The following is a 24,886-nucleotide window of genomic DNA, read 5'->3' on the forward strand; positions in this document are numbered from 1 at the left end:
TAATTTTTTCAGTGTTTATTATAGCAAAATAAGCTCAGCTATATCAATATATACACACACAGCAAATTACACACAATGAAAAGATTAGAAATTCATCTTTTGATTCTGAAGCTCAGGTTGAAGAGTGATTAAAGAAGCTTTAAGGCATATCTGTTGGTATTCTCAGTAATTCTTCAACTTCTTCTTGCAAAGCCTCGGCTTTTTCTGTTAGGAGCATCTGTATCCAAAACACAAGCATTTTAAGTAAAATTATTAAAGGACTAGCCATTTTTTCTGATATATATTTGTGGGAAAAGTAGGCCCTTCCCAAGATGATATATATTTCATTCCCCTGGAGCAAAGGCTGTTTCACAAACAGAAGGAACAGACTAATCCATGTAATTTTTTGTTTCTGCATTCCTTGGAGACTAGGACGCGGAACAATGGCTTCAAACTACAAGAGAGGAGATTCCATCTTGTTTTCTGCTTCCTTGGAGACTAGGACGCGGAACAATGGCTTCAAACTACAAGAGAGGAGATTCCATCTGAACATGAGGAAGAACTTCCTGACTGTGAGAGCCGTTCAGCAGTGGAACTCTCTGCCCCGGAGTGTGGTGGAGGCTCCTTCTTTGGAAGCTTTTAAGCAGAGGCTGGATGGCCATTTGTCAGGGGTGATTTGAATGTAATATTCCTGCTTTTTGGCAGGGGGTTGGACTGGATGGCCCATGAGGTCTCTTCCAACTCTTTGATTCTATGATTCTGTATTTTATTGTACTGTATTGTACTTTTGAGCTCGGCCTCATGTTAGCCGCCCCGAGTCCCCATCGGGGAGATGGTGGTGGGCTATAAATAAAGATTATTATTATTAATAAAAGGAATCCATGTCTCTCTCTGCTTCTTTTGTCACAGTTCCTCAATGCCTGAGGGCATCATAAGCACAGACTAGATTTATGTATATATATATATTTAAAAGAACTATTTCTGTATCAAATCTTGGCTTTGCTGTATTGCAAACTCATACACACACACACTTGCCACATTACTGAAGACTTGTCATTCAGACTCACACAAAAAACACTGCTGCATTGAGAGCAAAACCTGCCATTCAAAAGGAATGCATGTCTGCCCCTCTGCTGAGTGAACAGAAATACACTACAACTTGTAGAGATAGATTCTTTCAATTTACAGTTATTCTACTAACACAAACCAAACATTATACTACCAGCAAAACCCTGTCATTTCATATAAAACTGTTCATTACTCTCCCCCCTCCCCAACCCAAACAGAAAGGAGTTTCTTCCTCCATTATGTCATCACTCCATTTTCTCCTTTGTAGCTCAGGTAGCCAAGAAAACTTTACTGTGGTCTAACTGTAAGTTTGGTTTGATCATGGTAACTATGAAAAAACTCTGGGAAATTGAAGTGTACGACTGTAACAACAACAACAACTTGACTGCGACAAAGAACTGGTGGGATCACAACCCTGAAAAAGTTACAGAAAATGAACACGTCAAGCTACTCTGGGACTTCCGAATTCAGACTGACAGCGTTTTGGAGCATAATACTCCTGACCTCATGATCATGTTAAAAAACAAAGAATGGATTGTCGATGTTGCAATCCCAGGTGACAGCAGGATTGAAGAGAAACAACTGGAAAAGCTGACACAATACGAGGATTTAAAGATCGAACTGCAAAGACTGTGGCACAAGCCACTTAAGGTGGTCCCAGTGGTGATCGGCATACTGGGTGCAGTGCCTAAAGACCTTGGCCTGTACTTAAACACAATCGGCATTGAAAAAATTACCATCTGTCAGCTGCAAAAGGCCACCCTACTAGGATCTGCACATATTATTCGCCGATACATAACATAGTCCTAAACACTTGAGAAGTGTCAGATGTGTGATCCAATACAACAACCAGCATAGTGATCTTGTTTGCTGTGTACTCATCTTGCTGTGTTTCAAATAATAATAATAATAATAATAATAATAATAATAATAATAATAATAATATACTCAAAAGGACCTTATTACTCCTAATTTCCTTCCAGAGCAGGGATAGGAAAAATAGGGACTTTGTTGACTTCTGCAGGAAACTGACGCCTGCATCTCCTGCTGTAGCCATTTTAAAATCCCTAAATGTCCTTTCAGGGATTCGGCCTGAAAAGGACCCAACTCTGCTCTATACCTACTTAATACAGATTCTTATTTAGAGAGCATTTTGTTAAGGATTCACAGCAATTTCGTTCACCTTTGCGGACGAAACTATTTGTCTGGCCTGATTTCTGGACAAATGTTCGATGGTCCTCACCATCACCTGTGGATCTGCATTAGCCAGCTGTGCTAAAGTTTTGTATCCTGAGTTGTAAAGCTGTTTGGCTCGAGCCTGTGGAGGAAGATGACAATTAATTGCAAGAGGAAGCAATCAGTGAAACAAAGCATGCTATAACAACATGGATGTAAAACATTCTTAGAAAGCAGAATGGTTTAATGCACAGCTTTCCAACCTTTTCATGTTGGTGACAAGCTTTATGCATCGTTTCGCAACATGGTATTTCAGTTTTACAAGCAAATTGGAGATTAAACTAACCCCTTGTAAGGGTTTCATCCCCCTCCCCCTTCTACAAACACACACACACACACAGTCTCATATAATCTTTACTGTATAAATGAGGTTTGGGTAGTTTTCCTTTAACACTTCTCAAGTACTACAGTTCATTCTTGTGTAGTTTTCTCTACAGCCACTCAAGTCATTCATCACAAACATCATTGTCAACAGATTTTCTTTTTTTAATTAGAAACTTTAGTGGTAGTTACTGCAACCAAATCAGTAAATTGTGCAAAATATAGAAGTTATAACAGTACCTACACTGTAACAGCACTAGCACTCCACTTCTGTAGTGATTAAAGCTTTCTGGAATATTTAAATGGACGTTGGATGACCATGCAGGGGTGCTTTGATTGTGTGTTCCATACTGGCTTAAGGGGTCTGGGCTAGATGCCCTTTAGGGGTGTCTTCCAGTGGTTTATCTTTCTCTTGAGGTTTCTGAACTGAAACTGTCAGTTGGGAGGTCTTTGACTCTGTCTTCCTGCCTGGCTGAAGGAGGCTGGACTAGATGCCCTTTGAGGGTCTCCTCATTCTCCAGGGGTGGCCAACATGCTCCCTCCATTGACTGGCAGTCAGCTTTTGTTTGTGGGGGCATTTCATGCGACACACCTGTGGGCTGCAGGAGACACACTAGTGTGTTGTGACACGTAGTTTGGAAAGCTCTGATTGGGTTTTGGAGACAGTGAATAATAGAATAGAATGTGTGAATATTATTGTGGATGTTTGCATATGTTTTGCTCCTGTGCCAGACACCTATGAAATCCAGTTATACTAACCTCTAAAACACCGTTCACCTCCATCAGAGGGATGAGCTCTGCCTTAACACAATAGCTCAGTTTCTTGGTAAGTTCTGTCAACAGCGCTTTGTAAACCCAAAATTCATTCAGCTCCTGTAAGTTAATAATAAATAAAGTGGTCAGTGAAATTTCTGTTTATGATTATATTACTTGGAAAATTGCTGACTGAATCACGCTGTTTCTGGATGATACAATATTTTGCATCAATGACTTTAGTCCATCAAATGCAGCCCCCATGTAAAGGGTAGAAAGTCAGAAAAAAGATTACTTGGATGCCACTTGAAACTACAATTATAAGTTGGCAACAGTACAAGCCAACAAAAGAGGTCAGTGTCAATCTATTTGCCACAACTTCACTGAAGTCAAAATAGTTCTTTGAAGAAAGATTTTCAATTGCATTATCACAAAAACTCTATGAACTTATTGTTAATTCTCAATCTGAGGATTCCTGGTAAGTAAGCAAATAAAACAGAAAGGAATGGTTTCAATTTCAGCTATACTTAGAGAAAAGATCCACTAAAAGGAATGAAAAGTAAGTTAGCCATAATCAAGTCTCATTAAATCAAATGCATCTAATCAGACTAAAGTAGGAACCATCCCAGTATACTGAATGAAGATTACCTTTCAAGTAACATTGCATTGTTCAATTTGGGAATTAGAATAGGAATAACATGGAAAATTTTGGAGAATTATGAGTAATGAATGACGTTTCTGTGTTTTAGTCGTGATGCGATCTGCTATGACACATTACCTCACAGAAGTGCAGAACTGAGGAGGAGAATGAAGAAGCTGAATTGAGAAGAGTTTGAATAAATCCTCGTGACAGGTTAAATTTTTCTGCCACCCTCCATATATTGGTCTCTTTTAACAAGGAAAGAAGAATGAAGGACAAGTAGAGTCTAGTGACGGTGTTGCTGTCCACATCCTAAGAAGACAGAAAGTTATAATGTAAAAAACCACAGAAATCCACAAACATGTGGACAATTTCAACAGAAATGAGGAAACCATGAAAATGAACAAAATCTGAATACCAGTATTTAAAAAACCCTCTAAAATCAGGACAGTAAATAAAGAACAACACTCAGAAAACAGAGGAATTCCAGGCATGAAACAATCAAGGCCAGCTAATACTTCCCAACAAAGGATTCCCCCAGGCAGGAAGTAATCAGGCATTGAAGCTGCAAGGCTATTAAATGCTAACTAAGGTGGCCAATTGCAACATTCACACTTGCATCAAACAGACAATAATTATTTCTTCCATGCTGGACATTTCACAGATATATAAATTTCAGGTGCCTACTTTCCAACAGACCTCACAACCTCTGAGGATGCCTGCCATAGATGTGGGTGAAATGTCAGGAGAGAAAGGTTCTGGAACATGGCCACACAGCCCGAAAAAATCACAGCAACCCAAAAAATGTGAGAGATTGAATGAATGATTTCTGGAAACTTATAACTGTTTTACAAAGCAAAGCATGTAATCACAGGAACTGTCTATCTATATTAATAAAAATGTAATGTTTATTTGAAGGATTAACATAACTCAAAAACTACTGGATGAATTGACACCAAATTTGGACACAATACACCCATCAGGCCAACGAGTGACCATCACACATAAAAACACTGAAGAATACAGCAGAAGAGATTTAAAAAGCCAAAAAGTAAAAACATAACATTACAACACAAACTACCCACCCACCCACATACATACATACACACACCCATACACATATATATGCAAACACACATATATACACATATACACAAATATATACACACAATGCACATATACAGAGACTGGGCCACAGCAATGTGTGGCAGGGGATGGCTAGTTAGTCAATATAATGTAAAAACTAGGGTTCAAATCCATAAACCCTAGAGAAACCTACTGGCTGACTTTGGGCAAGTCAACCTCTCTCAGCCTCAGAAAAAGGCAATCTTACCAATAATACTCTGCGATAGGGTGATTTTAGGGTCAATGTAAGTCAATAATTACTTGAATGCACAATACAAAATAAATATCTCTTTCTTTTACCTTTTTGATTCCTTGTCCGGAAGCCTTTTTCATAATAAAGCTCTCAGGCACTCCAACAAGATCAGCAACGTGCTGTTCTACTGGACTTAGCTGACTGTACTAGAGAATACAATTGGGAATTAATCGGCTACATTACAAACCAAACACATGATATGATCCATCTGGACAAAAATATGAGAGGACATTGGCACTCAATAGCACTTAGAGCTGTACATACTTTAGCACCCAAGGAATTACTTGGAATGGGAATGCCTTTAGCCCCAGCAGTAAGTAAGTTGCCAACAAAATGCGAAAGAGAGCTGTTTGGGAAGAGATACCCTCAACAAGGATCTCCCACTGCTAACACCTTCTCTTGTTTACATTCAACTCAGCGTGTGGAAGGGAATAGGCTCTGAGGATCCCTTGTTCAAGAAAAACGCACTGAAATGCATCCTGTAGATATTTTTATAGTCTAAAACAAGATAAAATTCTTAATTTGAAATAAAAAAAACTTGCCTCTTTAAAATACACGATCCAGTCTGGGGTACACTGAGAAGTCATCTCATATGGTGTTGTCAAATATAGTAAATGCAGGCAGCTTTCAAGGATAAGCCCTTCTAGCCCTTTCTTCAAGTCTCCGTAGAGTGCATTGCAATGTGCCAAATCAACAGAACCTAAACAGTATTCAAAAATAAATATTACACGTGTTAACCAACTCAGCAGACTTATATTTTATTGTTTCCATTGCCAAGGAGAAACAGCTTCATGTGGCATCTCAATATGCTACCCAACCTCTAACCTCACTACCTAAAAAGAACTTTCCAAATGTAGAGAAAAACAAGGTAAAGGTGAAGGTGACATGAAGTCTAGTTGTGTCCGACTCTGGGGGGTGGTGCTCATCTCCATTTCTAAGTCGAAGAGCCAGCATTATCCATAGACACCTCTAAGGTCTTATGGCCAGCATGACTGCATGCAGTGCCGTTACCTTTCTGCCAAAGTAGTACTTACTGATCTCACATTTACATGTTTTTGAACTGCTAGGTTGGAAGAAGCTGGTCCTAACAGCGGGAGCTCTTCTTGCTACCTGGATTCGAACCACCAACCTTTTGGTCAACAAGTTCAGTAGCTCAGCAGTTTAACCCGCTGCATCACCGGGGGGCAAACAAACAAACAACTATTTGTTACCAATTTAGTGCCATTAATTCAAAGATATATTCAACCACCACAAACTGGACAAAACTTGCAATTCTTCCTGATCCGTGGCTGTACTGATACTGTAGGGAAATATCTATGACATTCCTATATAATGCTGAACAAAACATTGCAGTTTATTACTAACTTGATTCACAGTTTGTGTAATGGCTACCTGTGATCCTCCTTGTAACGCATGTCTACCTTGGCTGTGCTTTAAATATTAAAAACATATCTGCATCATGCTGCCAATATCAAAGAGATTCATAAGATTTTAGTGTAGTTATACTTTTACAGTTCAGCTGCTGAACAGCTCTCACAGTACAGAAGTTCTTCCTAATGTAAAGGAGATTCCACTTGAACATTAGGAAGAACTTCCTAACTGTGAGAGCTGTTCAGCAGTGGAACTCTCTGCCCTGCAGATTATTTATTTATTTATTTACAGTATTTATATTCCGCTCTTTCACCCCGCAGGGGACTCAGGGCGGATTACAATGTACACATACATGGCAAACATTCAATGCCATAGACACACAGCACATATAGGCAGACAATCAGAGGCTATTTAATATTCCAATTTTCTGGCCACCAGGGGAGCTGTTGCTTCACTGTCCATCTGTGACACTGATGAAGTACTTTCCACATTCCCGGTATACTTTTGCTGGAGATTTTTATGGCCTCGTAAATTTGTTAAATTAGCCTCCCCACACATAGGTGATAACTAAATGTCCTACTTGACAGGCTGCAAAGGTCGACAACAAGCTACACAAATTGACCGGAAGCTCACTCCAACCCGGGCTGGCTTCGAACTCATGACCTTTCGGTCAGTAGTGATCTTAATGCAGCTGACACCCAGCCAGCTGCGCCACAGCCCTGGTGCTTAGGTGTTTTGCTCCAGGATGGAGACAGTTCTACGTCAGAGGACTGTATTTACTTATGTGTAATGTTTGTGTCACTTTACTTCCTTCATGTTCACAGCTGCATGTTGGGAATTTCAAGTGCAACATGCCATTTAAGAACATCATCTCACTTAGCAACCGGAAATGTATGACATGCGACAGGAAATGGAAAGACATTCTGCTGACACTTGGTTCATCTTCCTCATGCAAAATAATTCTTACTGTGCCTCAGTCACAGTTAAGTTAGTGTATTTTGACCAAAGGTCTATAATCATAATCATAATATAATCATCTATTTATTAATTACTTGCCTCTCCATTCAGCTCAAGGTGGGGCACAACACAGTTAAACTGAATACATCTATAAAATTACATATTCAAACATAGTAAAAATGCAACCATAAAGGCATATATGAAAACGTACACATTAAATACCTGAGACAAAGATTACCTTTGTAAGTTGCTTGTCCCAATGGAGTGATTTCTAGGTTATTCTGAAAACTTTGTATGCCATCACAGCTTGTTTTCTCTTTCAAGAGGGCCTTATCTTTCAGCCACTCCAACACCTCCATTGTTACATCACGCAGAGTCTTTTCTGTAGGCAGAAGCTGTGGTTGGACACTAAATAAGGTTATACGCATGAACTGGTAAACCTCTTCGGGATTATTTGCTATCTGTAATGGAACAATACAAATACAAATATAAGGCCACTTAATAGTACTTTAAGAAAGCAAACCAGTGACGAGCAACTAGTTGATACTTTATCTAAGTTTCCCCTCCCAACCAGCCATCTGTGTTCTTAAGGTAGTTGAATTTATTACCATGTCGGAATTACCTTTAATCCAACCAATGATAAGAGTAAGCTTCGGATGCCCTTGTTCAGCTCTACCAAGAGATTGCTATAACAACTTTCAAGAGGACTGTATATTAAAGTTTGGACCTAAAAATGATTAAAACAGTATCAATTGAAAGTCAGGTATCAAACCACATTTGCTTCCAACATTTCCCAAATGAGGCTCTCTCCTTGCTCTCCCATCAGTCCTCCTAACAGCATTCCTTTAATAATGTCATTTTATACATTAAGTGCACTGCTCTAGATTATCCCTACTGCAACTAAGAATTATGGGTTCTCAGAAGTGGCTCCAGATTTATATACTAACTTCTCTCACGAGCTGTGATTGTGTCATCTCCCTTCTAACTTTCCAGTGATGTAATTATACTGATCCAGGAAAATTGCAGGCAGAAATCTCTTTAGTGCTGCTTTTGAGTTTTTATACTGTAGGATGTTTTGCTGATGATTCTGTAATTACAGAAGCATGTTTTTGTAAGTTTTGTGATTTAATGCTGGTTGAAAGTTTGAACCTTTTGTTTTGGAAAGGTGGGATATAAAAAAGACCCAATCTGGTACAGAGGTTTAAGTGTTGGATCAAGGCTCTGGAGACCAGGGTCAGCCATGGATACCCAGTAAGTGATCTTGGCCAAGTCACACTCTCTTGGCCTCAGAGAGAGACAAAGAGAAACCTCTGTGTGATCACTATAAACCAGAAACTATTTGAAGAAACACAACCATGATATAAAAGCTAAAGTGAAAACAAACAAAATGAGCACAAAAAATATCCCAGCTTTGAAGATCTATCACTTTTCAGTCTTTTTTCACTGCTGACTTTAATAATAATAATAATAATAATAATAATAATAATAATAATAATTTTTGTCGTGTCAGGAGTGACCTGAGAAACTGCAAGTTGGTTCTGGTGTGAGAGAATTGGCCATCTGCAAGGACGTTGCCCAGGGGACGCCCAGATGATTTGATGTTTTATCATCCTTGTGGGAGGCTTCTCTCATGTCACCGCATGAGGAGCTGGAGCTGATAGAGGGAAGCTCATCTGCCTCTCCCCAGATTCGAACCTGCGACCTGTCGGTCTTAAGTCCTGCCGGCACAGGGGTTTAACCCACTGCACCACCGGGGGCTCCATAATAATAATAATAATCATAATAATAATAATCTTTATTTATACCCCACCACCATCTCCCCCACCAGGGACTCAGAGCGGCTTACATGGAGCCAAGCCCGAACAACAAATTACAATACAAAAATACAAATTGCAGTAAAATAAACACCATTAGACATTTTATTCTGGCATGCAGAATATTATAAGATTAAAGTCCCCATAACCCCTGACTACTGGTCATGTTGGCTGGACTGAAACATTTAAAAACGTTTTTTAAGGATTTTTTAGGATTAATAATAATAATAATAATCATCATCTTTATTTATACCCTGCCACCATCTCCCCGAAGTGACTCGGGGCGGCTAACATGAGGCCAACCCCAAATGATTACAATAAAGCCAAGAAAGTACATACAAAGAGACAATAACATCAAATAAAAATGCTTAACAATAAACATAATAATGACTAAATAGTGACTATATCATAATAAAAGCAAAATATAAAATGCTAAAGGAATTTAACAAAGGCGAATTGGGCCAAATGCAATGGGTAAAAATTGTAAAACCCATGAGTGAAACTGATAGAAAGTGCATTGTCTAGTGGGTGGTTCGGGTGGGATAAAAAATAAGGTTAATCTCCACTGAGGGATGAGATGAATCTGAGATGAAGATCTCAGATTCTCCACCTGGTTTTGACAGTTTCATGGCTGATATGACTGTATTACAGCTGGAGTGTCACATTGCCTATCACTGCAGACTGTTGCCCTGATGGTTGGTTATCGAGCCAACACCACTGGGAGGAGGGATCGGGTTTTTGCTGGTTTAGTGGATAAAGGGACTATTTTAACAGTAAACACCTTTTATAAACAGATACTTAAACAGATAATTTATAAGCAGGATTTTATTTTTACTACTCTATGTTATCCTGAAACCTAGGAGAAATGAACTATGCCACACAACTGAGGCAAGAGGATCTTCCTGTTATCTCCATAGACTGGAGAAAATATTAGGATTTCTTCACACTGTTTAGCATCTGACTGAGTATATGACTGGAATGGGGGGAAATATTAACATTACTGACACATACAGATATATTGTATCCCTTGGCATACCATGGGAAAATAATTGGTTCAACATGCAGAGAGAGGAATGGGAATTACACTAATTTCACAGAGTGAGACTGGAGAATGCAGCAGAGCTGTTATTGCAAGGAGAAATCTGACTCCTGACCTCCAGAAGATCAAGAGATTCCTGCCCATCTTAGAGTTTCCCATACCATCCCAGGCCCATGCCAACAGGATTAGCATTCTGATTAAACAAACAAAATATTGGAAATCGAGATATGATTATGTAATTATGTACTTTTCAAGGAGAGATACTAAGCCTTGCTATACTTGTAACCAAGGAAAAAGCACCCTAACGTATACTTACTAATAAGAGGAGAACCAAACTATTTCAGGGTAAGCTTGTGTTCTATAAGTTTTGAGTTCCTCCCTATACTACACCATCGACTTATCTTGATGACTTGGAAGTCCCCAAATTATCATTTTGTCGCTTAAGTTACCAGGTGCCTGTCCTTCTCTTGTGCTATAAGAATGCTTTCACCAGCTTTGTCAATGCCAGCACGACCAGCTCGGCCAACCATCTGCTTATATTGATTCTTCTTCAAGAACTCTGTGGCAACATATGGGGCTCTTAAAATCACCCTGAGGAAAGATTGAAAATACATGTTAATTATAGTGCTAACAGTTTCCAAATATATTTACAATACATTGTTCTTCCCACGATAAAAAGGCTTGAAGTTACTCTTATGACTTTTAAAATCTAATGATGTAAAACAATCTTTTGTAACATATAACATGATTTAAAAAATCATTCATTATTGCAATTAGTACAAAGGTCGGCTGCCAGATTACTAATCGGGGCCAGCTATAGGGAGCATAAAAAAGTAGAAGTAAAGGTTTCCCCTTGATAATGGGGGGTGGTGCTCATCTCCATTTCTTAGCTGAAGAGCTGGCATTGTCCATAGACACCTCCAAGGTCATGTGGCAGGCATGAAGCACCGTTACCTTCCTATTGATCTATTTACACTTGCATGTTTTCAAACCGCTTGGTTGGCAGAAGCTGGATCTAACAGTGGGAGCTAACCCCGCTCTCAGGATTTGAATCACCAACCTTTTGGTCAGCAAGTTCAACAGCTCAGAGGTTTGACCCACTGCACTACCGGGGGTCCTATAGGGAGCATACCATACCTCTATTAAAGCAGCTCCACTGGCTCCCAACAAGCTTCCGACCCAATTCAAAGTGCAGGTTATGTTCAAAAAGCTTATTTTCTAATGGGGAAACATGCAATCATATGTGCCCCTCTCTCTTCAGTTCTAGTACTGGACTTCTTTCTCTGGATCCATGACATTAAGTGAAATGGAAGAACGACCCAGTTTTAGTTGTTTAAAGGCTAACCTTCGGGCTGGCAGGTTAACTCCAGCAGCAAGGGTTGATGTACAGGTAAGGAGACAGAGAATCCCTGAAGAATACGCTTCTTCTATCCGTTTTCTTTCATCGCTGGTAAGGTCACTGTGGTGGTAGGCAATTCCAAATGGAATAGTTCGTTTCAGTACTGGACAAAGTCTTCCATTACATATGTTTGTTAAATCCTTAATAAGATCTTGTTTTTCATTCTCCTTGAGCTGTCTGTAGTCTCTAGGGAGAGAAAACATGTTTGCTTATCACATGGCTTCAGATTTGTGTTGACAAGAAACATTTAATTCATAGTGATCATGTTGATCTGCTATAAACATGGCATGTATGATTGAAATATTTATGCAGAACAAAGATATGAGATGGAACTGTGAAGGTCTGATTTAGATCTGAATTACATTTGGGGAATATACCTGTTCAAGTATTTGCATATCATTTCAGCAACATTTTCACAGTTCTTTTTAGTGGGACAGAAGACAAGGCAGGAGTAATTTGGTATAACTTCTGTCACCAATGCAATGAGGTGGTCAGGGTCCATCTTCTGGAGACTACTGGAATACTAAAAAGGGTTTTAAAAAACCAAGGTTATAAAAACTGAAGCAAATTGTGTGACTCATATTCATCCAGATCTTCTACAAGCTGTCACAAAGATACATTATATATTTGTCAATGACTGATGCTTCAAACTTTAAACAACTATATTTTGTGTAAGAGATTTTTGTGCTCTTTATTTATTTATTTATTTAAAACATTTATATTCCACTTTTCTCCCCCCGAAGGGGGCTCAGGGTGGAGCACAGCATATACACGGAAAACATTCAATGCCAGGACACAGATTCACATACAATACATAAACATTAAAAATATTTATCAAAATATTAAAATACACCATTTAAAACCGTCCTAGTCATTTGTGTCAAATCATTGGCCTGGCCATCTTTCCTATTGCCGCTTTATTGCCCTGACCCGAAAGCTTGGTCCCACAGCCAAGTTTTTACCATTCTTCTAAGGGATAAAAGAGAGGGGGCCGACCTGATCTCACCAGGAAGGGAGTTCCATAGCTGGGGAGCAATCACCGAGAAGGCCCTGTCTCTCATCCCCACCAATCGTGCCTGTGACAATGGCAGGATGGAAAGCAGGGCCTCCCTGGAGGATCTTAATCTCTGTGATGGTTCATAGCGGGAGATGCAGGTAATTTGGGCCAGGGCCGTTTTGGGATTTATAGGCCAAAGCCAGCACTTCGAATTGTGCCCGGTAGCAACTGGCAGCCAGTGGAGCTGGCATAACATCGGAGTTGCATGCTCCCTGTATGCCGCCCGAGTTATTTATTTATTTATTTATTTACTTTGCTTATATACCGCTGTATCTCAAGCCCGAAGGCGACTCATAGCGGTTATTAACCTGGCTGCCTCTCGTTGGACTATTTGAAGTTTCCGAGCAGTCTTCAAAGGCAACCCCATGTAGATTGCGTTGCAGTAGTCTATCCTAGATGTAAAGAGAGCGTGGACCACCATGGCCAAGTCTAAGGTATGGGCACAGCTGGCGCACAAGTTTTAATTGTGTAAACGCTCCCCCGGCCACCGTTGCAACCTGGGATTTCAGGTTCAGTGATGAATCCAGGAGAACTCCCTTGGTTTTCATTTGAATACATGATTTATTTCTCCTGCTTGCTGTATCTTGGTTTTATACTTTATTGTTTTTAGGTAATGCTCTACTGAATTACTGTTGCATTTTGTATTTTTAATAGATCTTACATTTCACAGACAAATCTGTGTGATTTAAAAATGCAACCAACCAACTGTTGCTCAATGTGTCACTTTAATAAAGGGAAAAACACATGATTCTTTGTCATGTTATATTAGCATCCATCACACAAAAATATTAGAATCCAGGTCATTCAATCAACTTATGGGGAACATACAACTCCTCTGTTGCATCAGCTCCCTGGCTGCTGGTTTGCTATTGGGCACAATTCAAAGTGCTGGCTTTGGCCTATAAAGCCCAAAATGATTTTGGTCCAACCTACCTGTCAGAACGCATTTCCCCTTATGAGTCAACTAGAGTTTTAAGATCAACTGGGGAGGTACTGCTCTCGGTCCCACCCTCCTTGCAAGCACGATTGGTAGGGACGAGAAACAGCCTTCTCAATGGCGGCTCCTTGGCTGTGGAACTCCCTCCTCAGTGACATCAGATAGGCCCCATCCCTTCTGGTCTTCAGAAAAAAGCTAAAGACCTGGCTTTGTAAGCAGGTGTTTAGAGAACAGAGCATTACTCCCCCCTTGTACAAAGGTATGTTTATTAGACTGTTTCTCTATGAGTTCTCCCATGCAAATAATCTGCTCCTTTTACCTCACCCTGAGTTTTTAAACCATTTTATCGTACATGCGGCCCGCTCACTGTTATGTTTGTTTATTGCTTTCTTATGCTTTGTGTATATTGCTTATTGTAGTCATATGTTTTCATATGTTTTTGTATTTTACTGCGATGTTTGTTTATTTTATTGTAATTTGTATTTTATTTTATTGCAATTTGTTGTTTGTGGCGGGGTATAAATAAAGTTTACTATTACGATTATTATTATTATTACAGATTTCAGCACCTTCTGAACAAGGATTATGGATTACTGAAATTAAGAACTTTATATTTTTTAATCAGTTTTATTGTTCTGTGTTTTAATTATTTTATAGTTTGATGGGGTGTGTTTTATTTTTATGTTTATATGTGGCACTGAATCTGGTCGGAATCTGCAAGCCACCTTGAGTCCCCTGCGGGTGAGAAAGGTGGGGTATAAATGAAGCAAGTAAATAAATAAATAAATAATAAACTTTGATCATAGTTGCCATAGAACACCTAAATTTCTTGAGAAGTGCTCTCTAAGGTTAATTTTTTTCAATTAATGGTTTTTCCACTTCCATGGGGTCCTGCAACACCATTCTTTGCAAAAGTGGAGTGTATACTGGGCTCTGTTCGTAATATTTATGATTGTTATATTCTGTATCAAAAATCTAGGCACATTTATCTGCATTACCTTGAATTCTAGGAGACGACAAAATGTAAGACCATTTTCTGCTTTGCTGTCCACTTCATAGATGCTGTCTTTTATTTTAACAAATTCTTTCAATTCCACCTAGATTTTTAGAAATTAAATTTGTATAAAGATGAATATATTTTGGAAATGAATTTAAAAAGGAAAGGAAAAACATTCTTATTATGACATAATGAATGATATGCTATAAATTACCTATCTGTTAACATTATGCTTAGCTCATGATGCTTTTATTTTAAAGGCAGCTAGATCAAGATACTTCCTGAGCCTGTCATGCTAGTTCATCATTGTTTTATACACTATATTTACTATATCTACTGGTACAAAGAAAAAATAATAGATACCTTCTTTCTTTCTCCCATTGTGACTATAGGGGAAGATTTTTCAAACCTCCGAGTATATCAAAATGACCTAAATATTTATAACCCCTTATGAATGCAATCATCTAAGAGTTAAACATTGCATGCTGATAAAGTTCAATAAAGTTTTTTTAAAATATAAAAATGAACAATAAAAATTATATATAAAAAGTGTTTTCACATACATACTGGCCTGAAATTACTTGTGTAGTAGTCTGCTTTCAGGAACTGCTGCAGATCTTCAACGTTGCTTAACGTTGCACTCATTCCAATTATCTGAGTGGTTTCTATACAAAATGTATTAAAAATATTAAATTGTATCATTATTAATAATTAAGAACCACTTTCTTTAGCAGATTAATTGAAAATGCAACATCCATTTCTGATTCTGTCCCACTCTTTAAAAAAAAATACTGAATTCTAATTGAGGCAGCATAAAAGAAAGACTTGTATGCAGACAGCAAAGAACCTCAAGTGGGTGAGCAGAAGGATCAGATATACAGTTTACATAGACATTATATATAATAATAATAATAATAATAATAATAATAATAATAATCTTTATTTATATCCCACTGTCATTTCCCCAATGGGGACTCAGAGTGGCTTACATGAGGCCAAGCCCAAATAACAATTATAATAAAAAAAAACCAAAACACAAACCGAAAACGCAAACAATAAACAATAACATCATAGTTGCATGAAACAAATGAATACATAACAATGTGAAAATTACAGTAAACACATGTTCAATAACAGTGGGCGGGCTACATGTCATGATTAAAAGACAAACTAATTAAAACTAATTAAAAACTCGAGCGAGATAAAAGAGAGAAGCAGGTTATTTCACACTGACATTATTATAGAGATAATATCACATGAAAGCTGACTGGCACAACCTGGGGATCACAACCAGACACAGTGAAGACATCTGTCCTTGTGCTTTGCTACTCTTCTGCTGAGTATGCATGCTCAGTGTGGAATACATCTCACCATGCTAAAACCCTGCATGAGGAGCTGGAGCTGATAGAGGGAGCTCATCCGCCTCTCCCCGGATTCGAACCTGCGACCTGTCGGTCTTCAGTCCTGCCGGCATAGGAGTTTAACCCACTGCGCCACCAGGGGCTCCATCAAATCATCCGGGCGTTCCCTGGGCAACGTCCTTGCAGACAACCAATTCTCTCACACCAGAAGCGACTTGCAGTTTCTCATGTCGCTCCTGACATGACAAAAAAATCCCATGCTAAAACAGTGGATGTGGCTCTAAATGAGACATGACGCATTATCACAGGATGTCTATGCTCCACACCACTGTTTAGCCGGGATTGCTCCACCTGACATCTGCCGGGAAGTAGCAGCCAATAATGAAAGGACTAAAGCAGTGACATCTCCGTCCCATCTTCTGTTCGGATATAAGCCAGAATGCCAATGGCTTAAATCAAGAAACAGCTTCCTAAGATCTACAGAGATACTCACAGGAACACCTCAGCAAGCGGGAGTCCAAAAGTGGCAGGCTAAAACCCAGCACCTCAATCAGTAGCTGAGACCAGATGAGAAACTCCCCTCTGGGCACATAGAAGACTGGGCGACCTGAAAGGTACTGAATAGACTGCGCTCTGGAACCATGAGATGCAGAGCCAACTTTAAGAAATGGGGCTACAAAGTGGAGTCTACGACATGCGAGTTTGGAGAAGAGCAAAGCACAGACCACTTACTCCAATGCATTCTGAGCCCTACCACATGCACATCTCCTCACTGCGACACCAGAAACACTCAAAGTGGCCAGTTTCTAGTAAAAGGACATTTAGTATAATGCCAAGTTTTAAACTTTGTTTGTGGTTATAAATACACTATAACTGTACCCTCAATTTGCTTCGGACACGATAAATAAATTGACATTTTAAAAAACTTCTGTTAAAATGTCCATAAAGCATACAATAACATCTTTGCAAGTTCGATTCTAAAATCTTGTGCATGTTTACTATTAAAAAGGTTCCATGTAAATTGGTATTTGTTTTCCATAAAAAATAAATAATACAGAGCTATTTATTTCCTGTAAACAAGCACAGGATAGAACAGGCTCAGCCTGTAAATGTGCTTGTTGCTTTTGGTTCTGCCTCCAAACACCCCCAAAGTTAACCCAAATGCCATCTACTTTATTTTGCTGTTCTGAAACTAGTCCTTTCTCATTTACAATCCAAAGCAGGATTCTTTCCCTCTCATTGTCTTACCGTTTATGATTACACACTTTCACACTTTTTTCACTGGCATGTGTAATTACTGTAGCTTATAAAAAGGATGGCACACAAAGCAGATTTCGCAATATCTAAATATACGGTATTAGTGGTTTCTTTGAAAATGCATTGACCCTTAATTTCTTGAAAGAATTCTAAAGCTATTCTTAAGACAAAATTGACCGATGTTGTTTTACAACATTCTCATGCTAACGTATACTACTAAGGTCAATTTCTAAGATTTCAGAACCATTGTAACTGAACTTGTTAAAATGCATTAATTTGATTAGATGAGTTCTGGACTTTATGACGAAATTACTTACTGCTTGTATAGAGAATCTTGGCAAGCACCATTTCCAGAATAGCCCCACGACTTCCTTCTCCAAGCATGTGCAACTTTAGAGAAAAATAAATTATAAAATCATAAATGCATACAAGCAGATACCCTCTAAACTTCCAAAATATTAACTCGAAGTCAGCTTTATTTTGATCCAATTCCACATTATGCTGGAAACAAAGACTCTTCTGTGTCATTTAGTATAGGTCACAATTGGAAATTAAATGCAGTTAAAATAGCTCAACCTTGTGAAAACAATGGATTCTGGATTGTGGTAAAATTGTCATTTCACTGCCAAAGGCTACACACATTTCAAACACCTGTTCCACCAAATTGCACCGATTTGAGCCACTGCTACTACTGAATCAGCAACTACATGTTAGGAAAAATGTAACAAAATTCTCAGATTTCAGAGGCAACACACCATCAAATAAATGTGTAATTTCTCTACAGAATTATTGAAAGCTGGGAGAAAAATAAAAATTAAGAAATATCTATTAATACCAAAGGCATAGAAAATAACAGCACTCACAATAACTGTTGAAAACTATCAAAATTATTTCCCAGTATCACTTCCAAAGCTTTAATTGCCTGTGTTTGGACTGACATGTAATTTAGTGGGTTCAGGAAATGAAAAGCATGTAATCCAGTGTAATTACAAATAAAAATTATTTTTTTAGAATACTATGGCACCTTACATTATAACAACAGCAGCAACATTAATTGGTGCAATATTTCAAAACAAGACTAGACTGACATTGTTAAATATTTCAGAAAAGCTTCAAGAGTTTGATAACTAACCTCATCAACTACAACTAGACCCAGGTCACAAATTTGACCCGTCTCTATTAAGGAATTCACCAGGCTATGTCCCTTTTCAATGGTAGCAACATAAAGGGACTTCTTTTGTCTTCGTTTGATTGGTGGAATCCTTCCTTTGCTTCCTGCATATTCTTCAACCAGAAAGCCAAGTTCCATTCCAAAACCTGATAATCCACCAACCTGTAAAAAAACAACAAATATATGAAGAAAAATTAAATCTACAGTGAACATTAGGAGCCCCCGGTGGTGCAGTGGGTTAAACCCCTGTGCCAGCAGGACTGAAGACCGACAGGTCGCAGGTTCGAATCCGGAGAGAGGCGGATGAGCTCCCTCTATTAGCTCCAGCTCCTCATGCGGGGACATGAGAGAAGCCTCCCACAAGAATGATAAAAACATCAAATCATCCAGGCGTCCCCTGGGCAATGTCCTTGCAGATGGCCAATTCTCTCACACCAGGAGTCACTCCTGACACGACAAAAAAAAAAAAAAAAGGAACTGATTCTTAAATTTACTTTATGTGGATGTGTTAATTTGTACACTAGTCTAAGGCCAGATTATGAACACATACTCAATGTCACAGAAAAAAACCCAAAGAAAATCTTGTAAATGCCCTCATCAAAAGAATATTACACAGCAATGAATATGAAAATAACACCTGCCTTACAAACATTCCATGAAGTTCAATTGATTTTCTTTGTAATTAAATGTGCATAAAATTACAACCTGTCACTATTGCAAAAGGGCTGGGGGTAAATAAAATGCAAGGCTGCCAACAAATATAATACTAATTTTATACCTTCTCCTGCACTATCGCCACATAAGGAAGGATCATCAGAACATCCATTTGTTTGCAAAGTAGTTCTTGAAGGATTAATATTTCAGCAACGAGTGTTTTTCCACCACTGGTTGGCAAGGAGTATATCAAATTCTTTCTCTGTTGCAATGATTCTAATGTCAAACAAGTATGTTGCCAATCTGTGCAAATTAAAAAAAACTATTTAGTTCTCCCATTTTAGTATGTCTAACATTCAAGTCCAAACTAAAGTTCTCTTATAAAATTCTACAAAAGCTCTCTAAAGGATGAGAGTTCAGCAGAATCACACAGCTCTAAGTGATCGACATCCATTAAGTTCCACCATCTGCCAAAGCAGGCATCATTTTTCTACAGTACATCTGAGAAGGAAAATTCAGTTTCAGTTTAGAGTCCATAGTCTGCTGATTTGTGAGTGAACAAAAGCATCAAAATTTGGCAATTTGCTCATACGGACTTGCTTACCCCCCTCACCCAGCATAATTACCATCCAGTATCAAATCGACACATTTTACATTATTCCTGATGTTTCTGTGATCTCACATTAGTTAGTGTAGAACAAGGATGACTCTATAAAAGCTGATTACTGCTCATAGCAAGATTTTTTAAAGAACGGTAAACAATGAGAAATTTGAAAACAAACCACTGCTGGAAATATGCAATGCCTACTGTGTAAACTCAAATGGGACTGGCATTCCAATAATTATAAATTTGGGGTGACATATGAGGATGTAATGGAATACAATGGAAAATTAAGTTTTACTATTTGTTTTGCAATTAGCTTAACTGACATGTTCTTTGACAGAAGGCAGTAAAGCTGGTTATGTTCAGAATGATAGCTGTGATGGATGACGTATTGGAATAGGCAGCCAATCTGGATTCCTGGCTAAAAGAATGGAACTTCCATCTCCACTTCAACAGTTCTTGTTATCTGTGTGTTTTAAAAAGCGTATTCTTGCTTAAGCACACTTCAGATCAATGGTTCTCAACCTGTGGGTGGAGCCCCCGGAGGCGCAGTGGGTTAAACCCTTGTGCCAGCAAGACTGAAGACCGACAGGTTGCAGGTTCGAATCCGGTGAGAGTGTGGATGAGTTCCCGCTATCAGCTCCAGCTCCTCATGTGGGGACATGAGAGAAGCTTCCCACAAGGATGGTAACACATCAAAACATCTGGGCGTCCCTTGAGCAACGTCCTTGCAGATGGCCAATTCTCTCACATCAGAAGCAACTTGCAGTTTCTCAAGTCACTCCTGACACACATACACACAAAACAAAAACCTGTGGGTCCCCAGATGTTTTGGCCTTCAACTCCCAGAAATCCTAACAGTTAGTAAACTGGCTGGGATTCCTGAGAAATAAAGACCAAAACATCTGGGGACCCACAGGTTGAGAACCACTGCTTTAGATTGTGGTTCTGTTAAAATGCATAACAACATAAGAACAACAATCTCATTTTGACATTTTAATAAAATTTCATACCATGTTATATTTTCAATAAGTTTTCTGTCTCAAAAGTACTCATGTTTTTGTCTTTATATTACTTAAATATATAATTCAATCCCAACACAATGAAGAAAGGTACAAATAAAATAACTCAGTTTCATTTACAATGTAAAACCTTTAGCAAAGTGAAACCTTTAGCACAGAATACAGTATAACAATGAGGAAAGTGATATTACCATAAAGTTTCTCAATTTTTCTGAACTGAAGTAGTAGCTCCTTGACTTTGGTGGGTAAACCATAAAAAGGGCCAATATCAACGAAGGGAGAAGTGTTTGTTTTCTCAATAATGCCAATCTCTTCAGAAACAACAGCTTCTTTGAGCTGTTTACTTTTAGATACTAACAGAGTTGAAGTTCTGGCATTTCCAGTCATTGTACTTTTGAGACGGTCTTTGAGACTTTTCCTCCTACTTGCTTCAAACGAAGCACTTGCAGAAGAATCGGTAACTTTGCTCTTTTCTATATCATTGCAATAAAGGAGATCTGCAACCTTGTCAAGACTGTCATTTAAACAGTGGGCCCCTTCTCTCCCATATTCTGCTCTGTGAGGGCCAACAAAACATTCATCTGATTTTTTGAAAAACAAAAGCTGTGATGATGGCAGGCTTTCAAAACTATCATTGAGATGCTTTAAACTTTGATCCTCTTGTTCTGTCACGATTCTCAATAAATCACATTCATTTCTGTTTCCGTCGCTCTTTGCAGTTTTGGCCACATTCTTATCATTCTGCAACTGAACATCTCCACAGACCGGCTTCATAGTTGCATTACGGTCCAGTTTATTGCAATCCCGAACATCATCAGCAGACTGCAGGCAATTTTGCTCCAGATCGTCTGCCAACAAAGAGTCATTGCCAAAGCTGTCATAATCTCCAAAGAGGTCATCTTCGCTGTCAACGCACTGCAAGGAAAGAGAATATATGTATTAGTATTTTTAATATAAACAGGATCAAAATTTAGAAAAGAAATGTAAGCCTGTTAGTATAATGAAACTTCGGCCCTCCAGGGGTTTTGGACTTCAACTCCCACAATTTCTAACAGCCTACTAGCTGTTAGGAATTGTGTGAGTTGAAGTCCAAAACACCGGTAGGGCTGGCCAAAGTTTGCCCATGACTGATCTACACTTTAGAATAAATGCAGCTTGATGCCACTTTAAACTGTCATGGCTCGGTAACACGGAATCATGGGGATCTTTTCTGCCAAAGAGAGCAGGGGCCTCACCAAACTATAACTCCCGGAATCCTTAGCACTGAGGCCTAGCAGTCAGAGTGAAGCCTAACTGTATTAATTCAATGGCTGTTGGAGCCACTGAATGAACTGTTTAGAGCTTTGTAGGCTAAAGTCAGCACTTTGAATTGTGCTCGGTAGCAAACCGGCAGCCAGTGGAGCTGGCGCAACAGGGGGGTTGTATGCACCCTGAATGTGAGCGATCTGGTTACCGCCTGTTTATTATTTATTTATTTACTGTATTTATATACCGCTTTTCTCAGCCCGAAGGTGACTCAAGGCGGTTTACCGTCAGCGGACCATTTGTTGGACCATTTGAAGCTTCCGAGCAGTCTTCAAAGTGCATTGTAGTAGTCCATATGGGATGTAACCAGAGTGTGGACTACCATGATCAAGTCAGACTTCCCAAGGTATGGGCGCAGCTGGCGCACAAGTTTTAACTGTGCAAATACCTCAACGATGAGCCCAGGAGAACTCCCAATCTGCGAACCTGTGTCTTCAGAGGGAGTGTGACCCCATCCAACACAGGCTGTAACCCTTTGCCCTGTTTGGTCTGTATTGTCTGGATTCAATTTCAATTTGTTCGCCCTCATCCAGACCGTCACAGCTGATTTAAGTCGTTGACATGCTGGCTGATACCCATACAAGGGATGAGCTGGAGGTGTCACTGCCTTGGTCCTTTCACTATTGGCTGCTACTTCCCAGCAGATGTCAGGTGGTGCAATACTGGCTAAACAGTGTAATTTCTCCAGTGGTGTAGGGCGCAGACACCCTATGATAATGCGGCATGTCTCATTAAGAGCCACATCTACTGTTTTAGTGTGGTGAGATGGGTTCCACACTGGGCATACATACTCAGCAGCAGAGTGGCATACTGCAAGGGCAGCTAATCACCTCCCAACATCTCCAGCTCATCCCCTGTTTGGATATCAGTCAGCATGTCAACGACTTAAATCAAGAAATAGTTTTCTAAGATCTACAGAGACACTCGCTGGAACACCTCAGCAAGCAAGAGTCTCAATGGCTGATACCAAATGAGAGACTCCCCCCTGGGCACACAGAAGACTGGGCGACTTGGAAGGCACTGAACAGACTGCGCTCTGGCACCATGAGATGCAGAGCCAACTTTAAGAAATGGGGCCACAAAGTGGAATCCATGACATGCGAGTGTGGAGAAGAGCAAACTACAGACTACCTGCTGCAATGCAACCTGAGCCCTGCTACATGCACAATGGAGGACCTTCTTGCAGAAACACCAGAAGCACTCCAAGTGGCCAGATACTGGTCAAAGGACATTTAATCAACTACCAAACTCACATAATTCTATGCAAAATAAGTCTCTCCAGAACTTTGTAGAGGTGGCACAACAGGGAGATTGGTCTATAGCTTTTTGGATCATTACGGTCTTTGCCTGGCTTCAAGATGGCGATGACTCTTGCTTTCCTCCAGATTTTGGGGATCTGACAGGATGCAGTGCAGTTGTTCATCAGCTCCAGCAGCCAGTGCCTTGCTTTTGGGCCAAAGTTCTTGATTTGTTCCATCCATAGATCATCCAGGCCAGCTGCTTTGCCATTTGTACATGCTGCAATGCAACCTGAGCCCTGCCACATGCACAATGGAGGACTTTCTTGAGGCAACACCAGAGGCACTCCATGTGGCCAGATACTGGTCAAAGGACATTTAACCAACTGCCAAGCTTGCAAATTTTGTGTTTTGTTTGTTTGTTTGTAAAATGCAATGCAACTGTTTGTTCTGTCCCTGACACGATAAATAAATAACCTCCCAACAAAGGATTCCCCCAGGCAGGAAGAAGCCAGACCTTGAAACTGCAAGGCCATTAAATGCCAATCAAGCTGACCAACTGAAACATTCACATCTACCTCAAACTGACAAAGAGTTCTTTCTCTCACCCTGGACATTCAGCAGATATATAAACCCCATCTGGCTGGTTTCCAACAACCTCTGAGGATGCTTGGAGTAGATGTAGGCGAAATGTCAGGAGAGAATGCTTCTGGAACATGGTCACATACAGCAGGGAAAACTGACAACAACCCAATGATTCAGGCCATGACAATGAAGGAACACCTCCATAACTCAATAGGTTGTGATTCTTATCCCATTAATGGCTGCCTCACCTCAGGCCTGGGCCTCTCGAAGGCTTCCCCAGAGCCTGACTTCTTGCGGGCTGGAGAAAGAGGAGAGCGGCCCCGTGCCCTCGCCCTGCTCCTCCTTCTCCTCCTCACAGCGATCCCGCCGCCTTCCATAAGCAAAGGCCCTGCCTGGCATAACTCAGGCCTGGTTCAGTCGGTTCCACAGTCTTTACTGAGGCAAACCGGGCGCTCCATTTCTTTTTTGACCCTTTCCCCCCTTTTGGACGAAATGGGACAGTCCAAGACGAGGCACGGTGCGGTTTAAAGAAGAGCAGGGAATGTACCAACTCTTTCAAAGGAGGGGTGAAAGGATTGAGAACAACGCTTCCCCCGCTTATTGTAGTAGTGAGTCAACGTTATACGTCACTTCCTTTTATCCCTGGGAAAAGTCGCCGTCAGCTTCATTCGTTTTGGTTTCTACTTCTCTCTCTCCTCCCCCCCCCCTTTGGATAAAATAGAACAGCCCAATGCTGTTTAATG

The 24,886-nt window shown here is 39.7% G+C and overlaps 1 protein-coding gene across 2 annotated transcripts; it reads right to left on the minus strand.

The window, feature by feature from the left end:
• HELQ (helicase, POLQ like) lies at positions 1-24,756 on the minus strand. 2 transcript variants are annotated; one of them, XM_060779301.2, is made up of 18 exons: positions 24,392-24,754; positions 21,207-21,930; positions 19,514-19,692; positions 18,697-18,897; positions 17,882-17,954; positions 15,514-15,611; positions 14,948-15,046; positions 12,333-12,478; positions 11,902-12,141; positions 11,006-11,147; positions 8,326-8,430; positions 7,942-8,164; positions 5,918-6,075; positions 5,423-5,521; positions 4,136-4,309; positions 3,364-3,477; positions 2,231-2,365; positions 1-217 (listed from the first exon to the last, which is right to left on the minus strand). In XM_060779301.2, the coding sequence occupies exons 1-18, from the start codon at positions 24,518-24,520 to the stop codon at positions 140-142; spliced, it is 3,117 nt and encodes a 1,038-aa protein (XP_060635284.2). In that variant the 5' UTR covers positions 24,521-24,754; the 3' UTR covers positions 1-139. The 2 variants fall into 2 exon arrangements, 1 of the variants encoding a protein (XP_060635284.2); XR_010909991.1 differs by lacking the exons at positions 1-217; positions 2,231-2,365; positions 3,364-3,477 and having other exon boundaries at positions 4,222-4,309; positions 5,423-5,516; positions 24,392-24,756.
• Between the last annotated feature and the right edge of the window lie 130 nt (positions 24,757-24,886).

Source organism: Anolis sagrei, chromosome 5, assembly GCF_037176765.1.
Source record: "Anolis sagrei isolate rAnoSag1 chromosome 5, rAnoSag1.mat, whole genome shotgun sequence".
Taxonomy (NCBI): domain Eukaryota; kingdom Metazoa; phylum Chordata; class Lepidosauria; order Squamata; family Dactyloidae; genus Anolis; species Anolis sagrei.

What these genes read in the sequence shown, in the direction of transcription:
- HELQ (XM_060779301.2), bottom strand. Translation starts at nt 24,520, where the DNA reads ATGGAAGGCGGCGGGATCGCTGTGAGGAGGAGAAGGAGGAGCAGGGCG. An exon ending in TGGCGATAGTGCAGGAGAAG is followed by an intron (nt 18,898 to 19,513) that starts GTATAAAATTAG and finishes GTTTTTTTACAG; the next exon opens with GTTGGTGGATTATCAGGTTT. An exon ending in GGGACAAGCAACTTACAAAG is followed by an intron (nt 6,076 to 7,941) that starts GTAATCTTTGTC and finishes AATACTGTTTAG; the next exon opens with GTTCTGTTGATTTGGCACAT.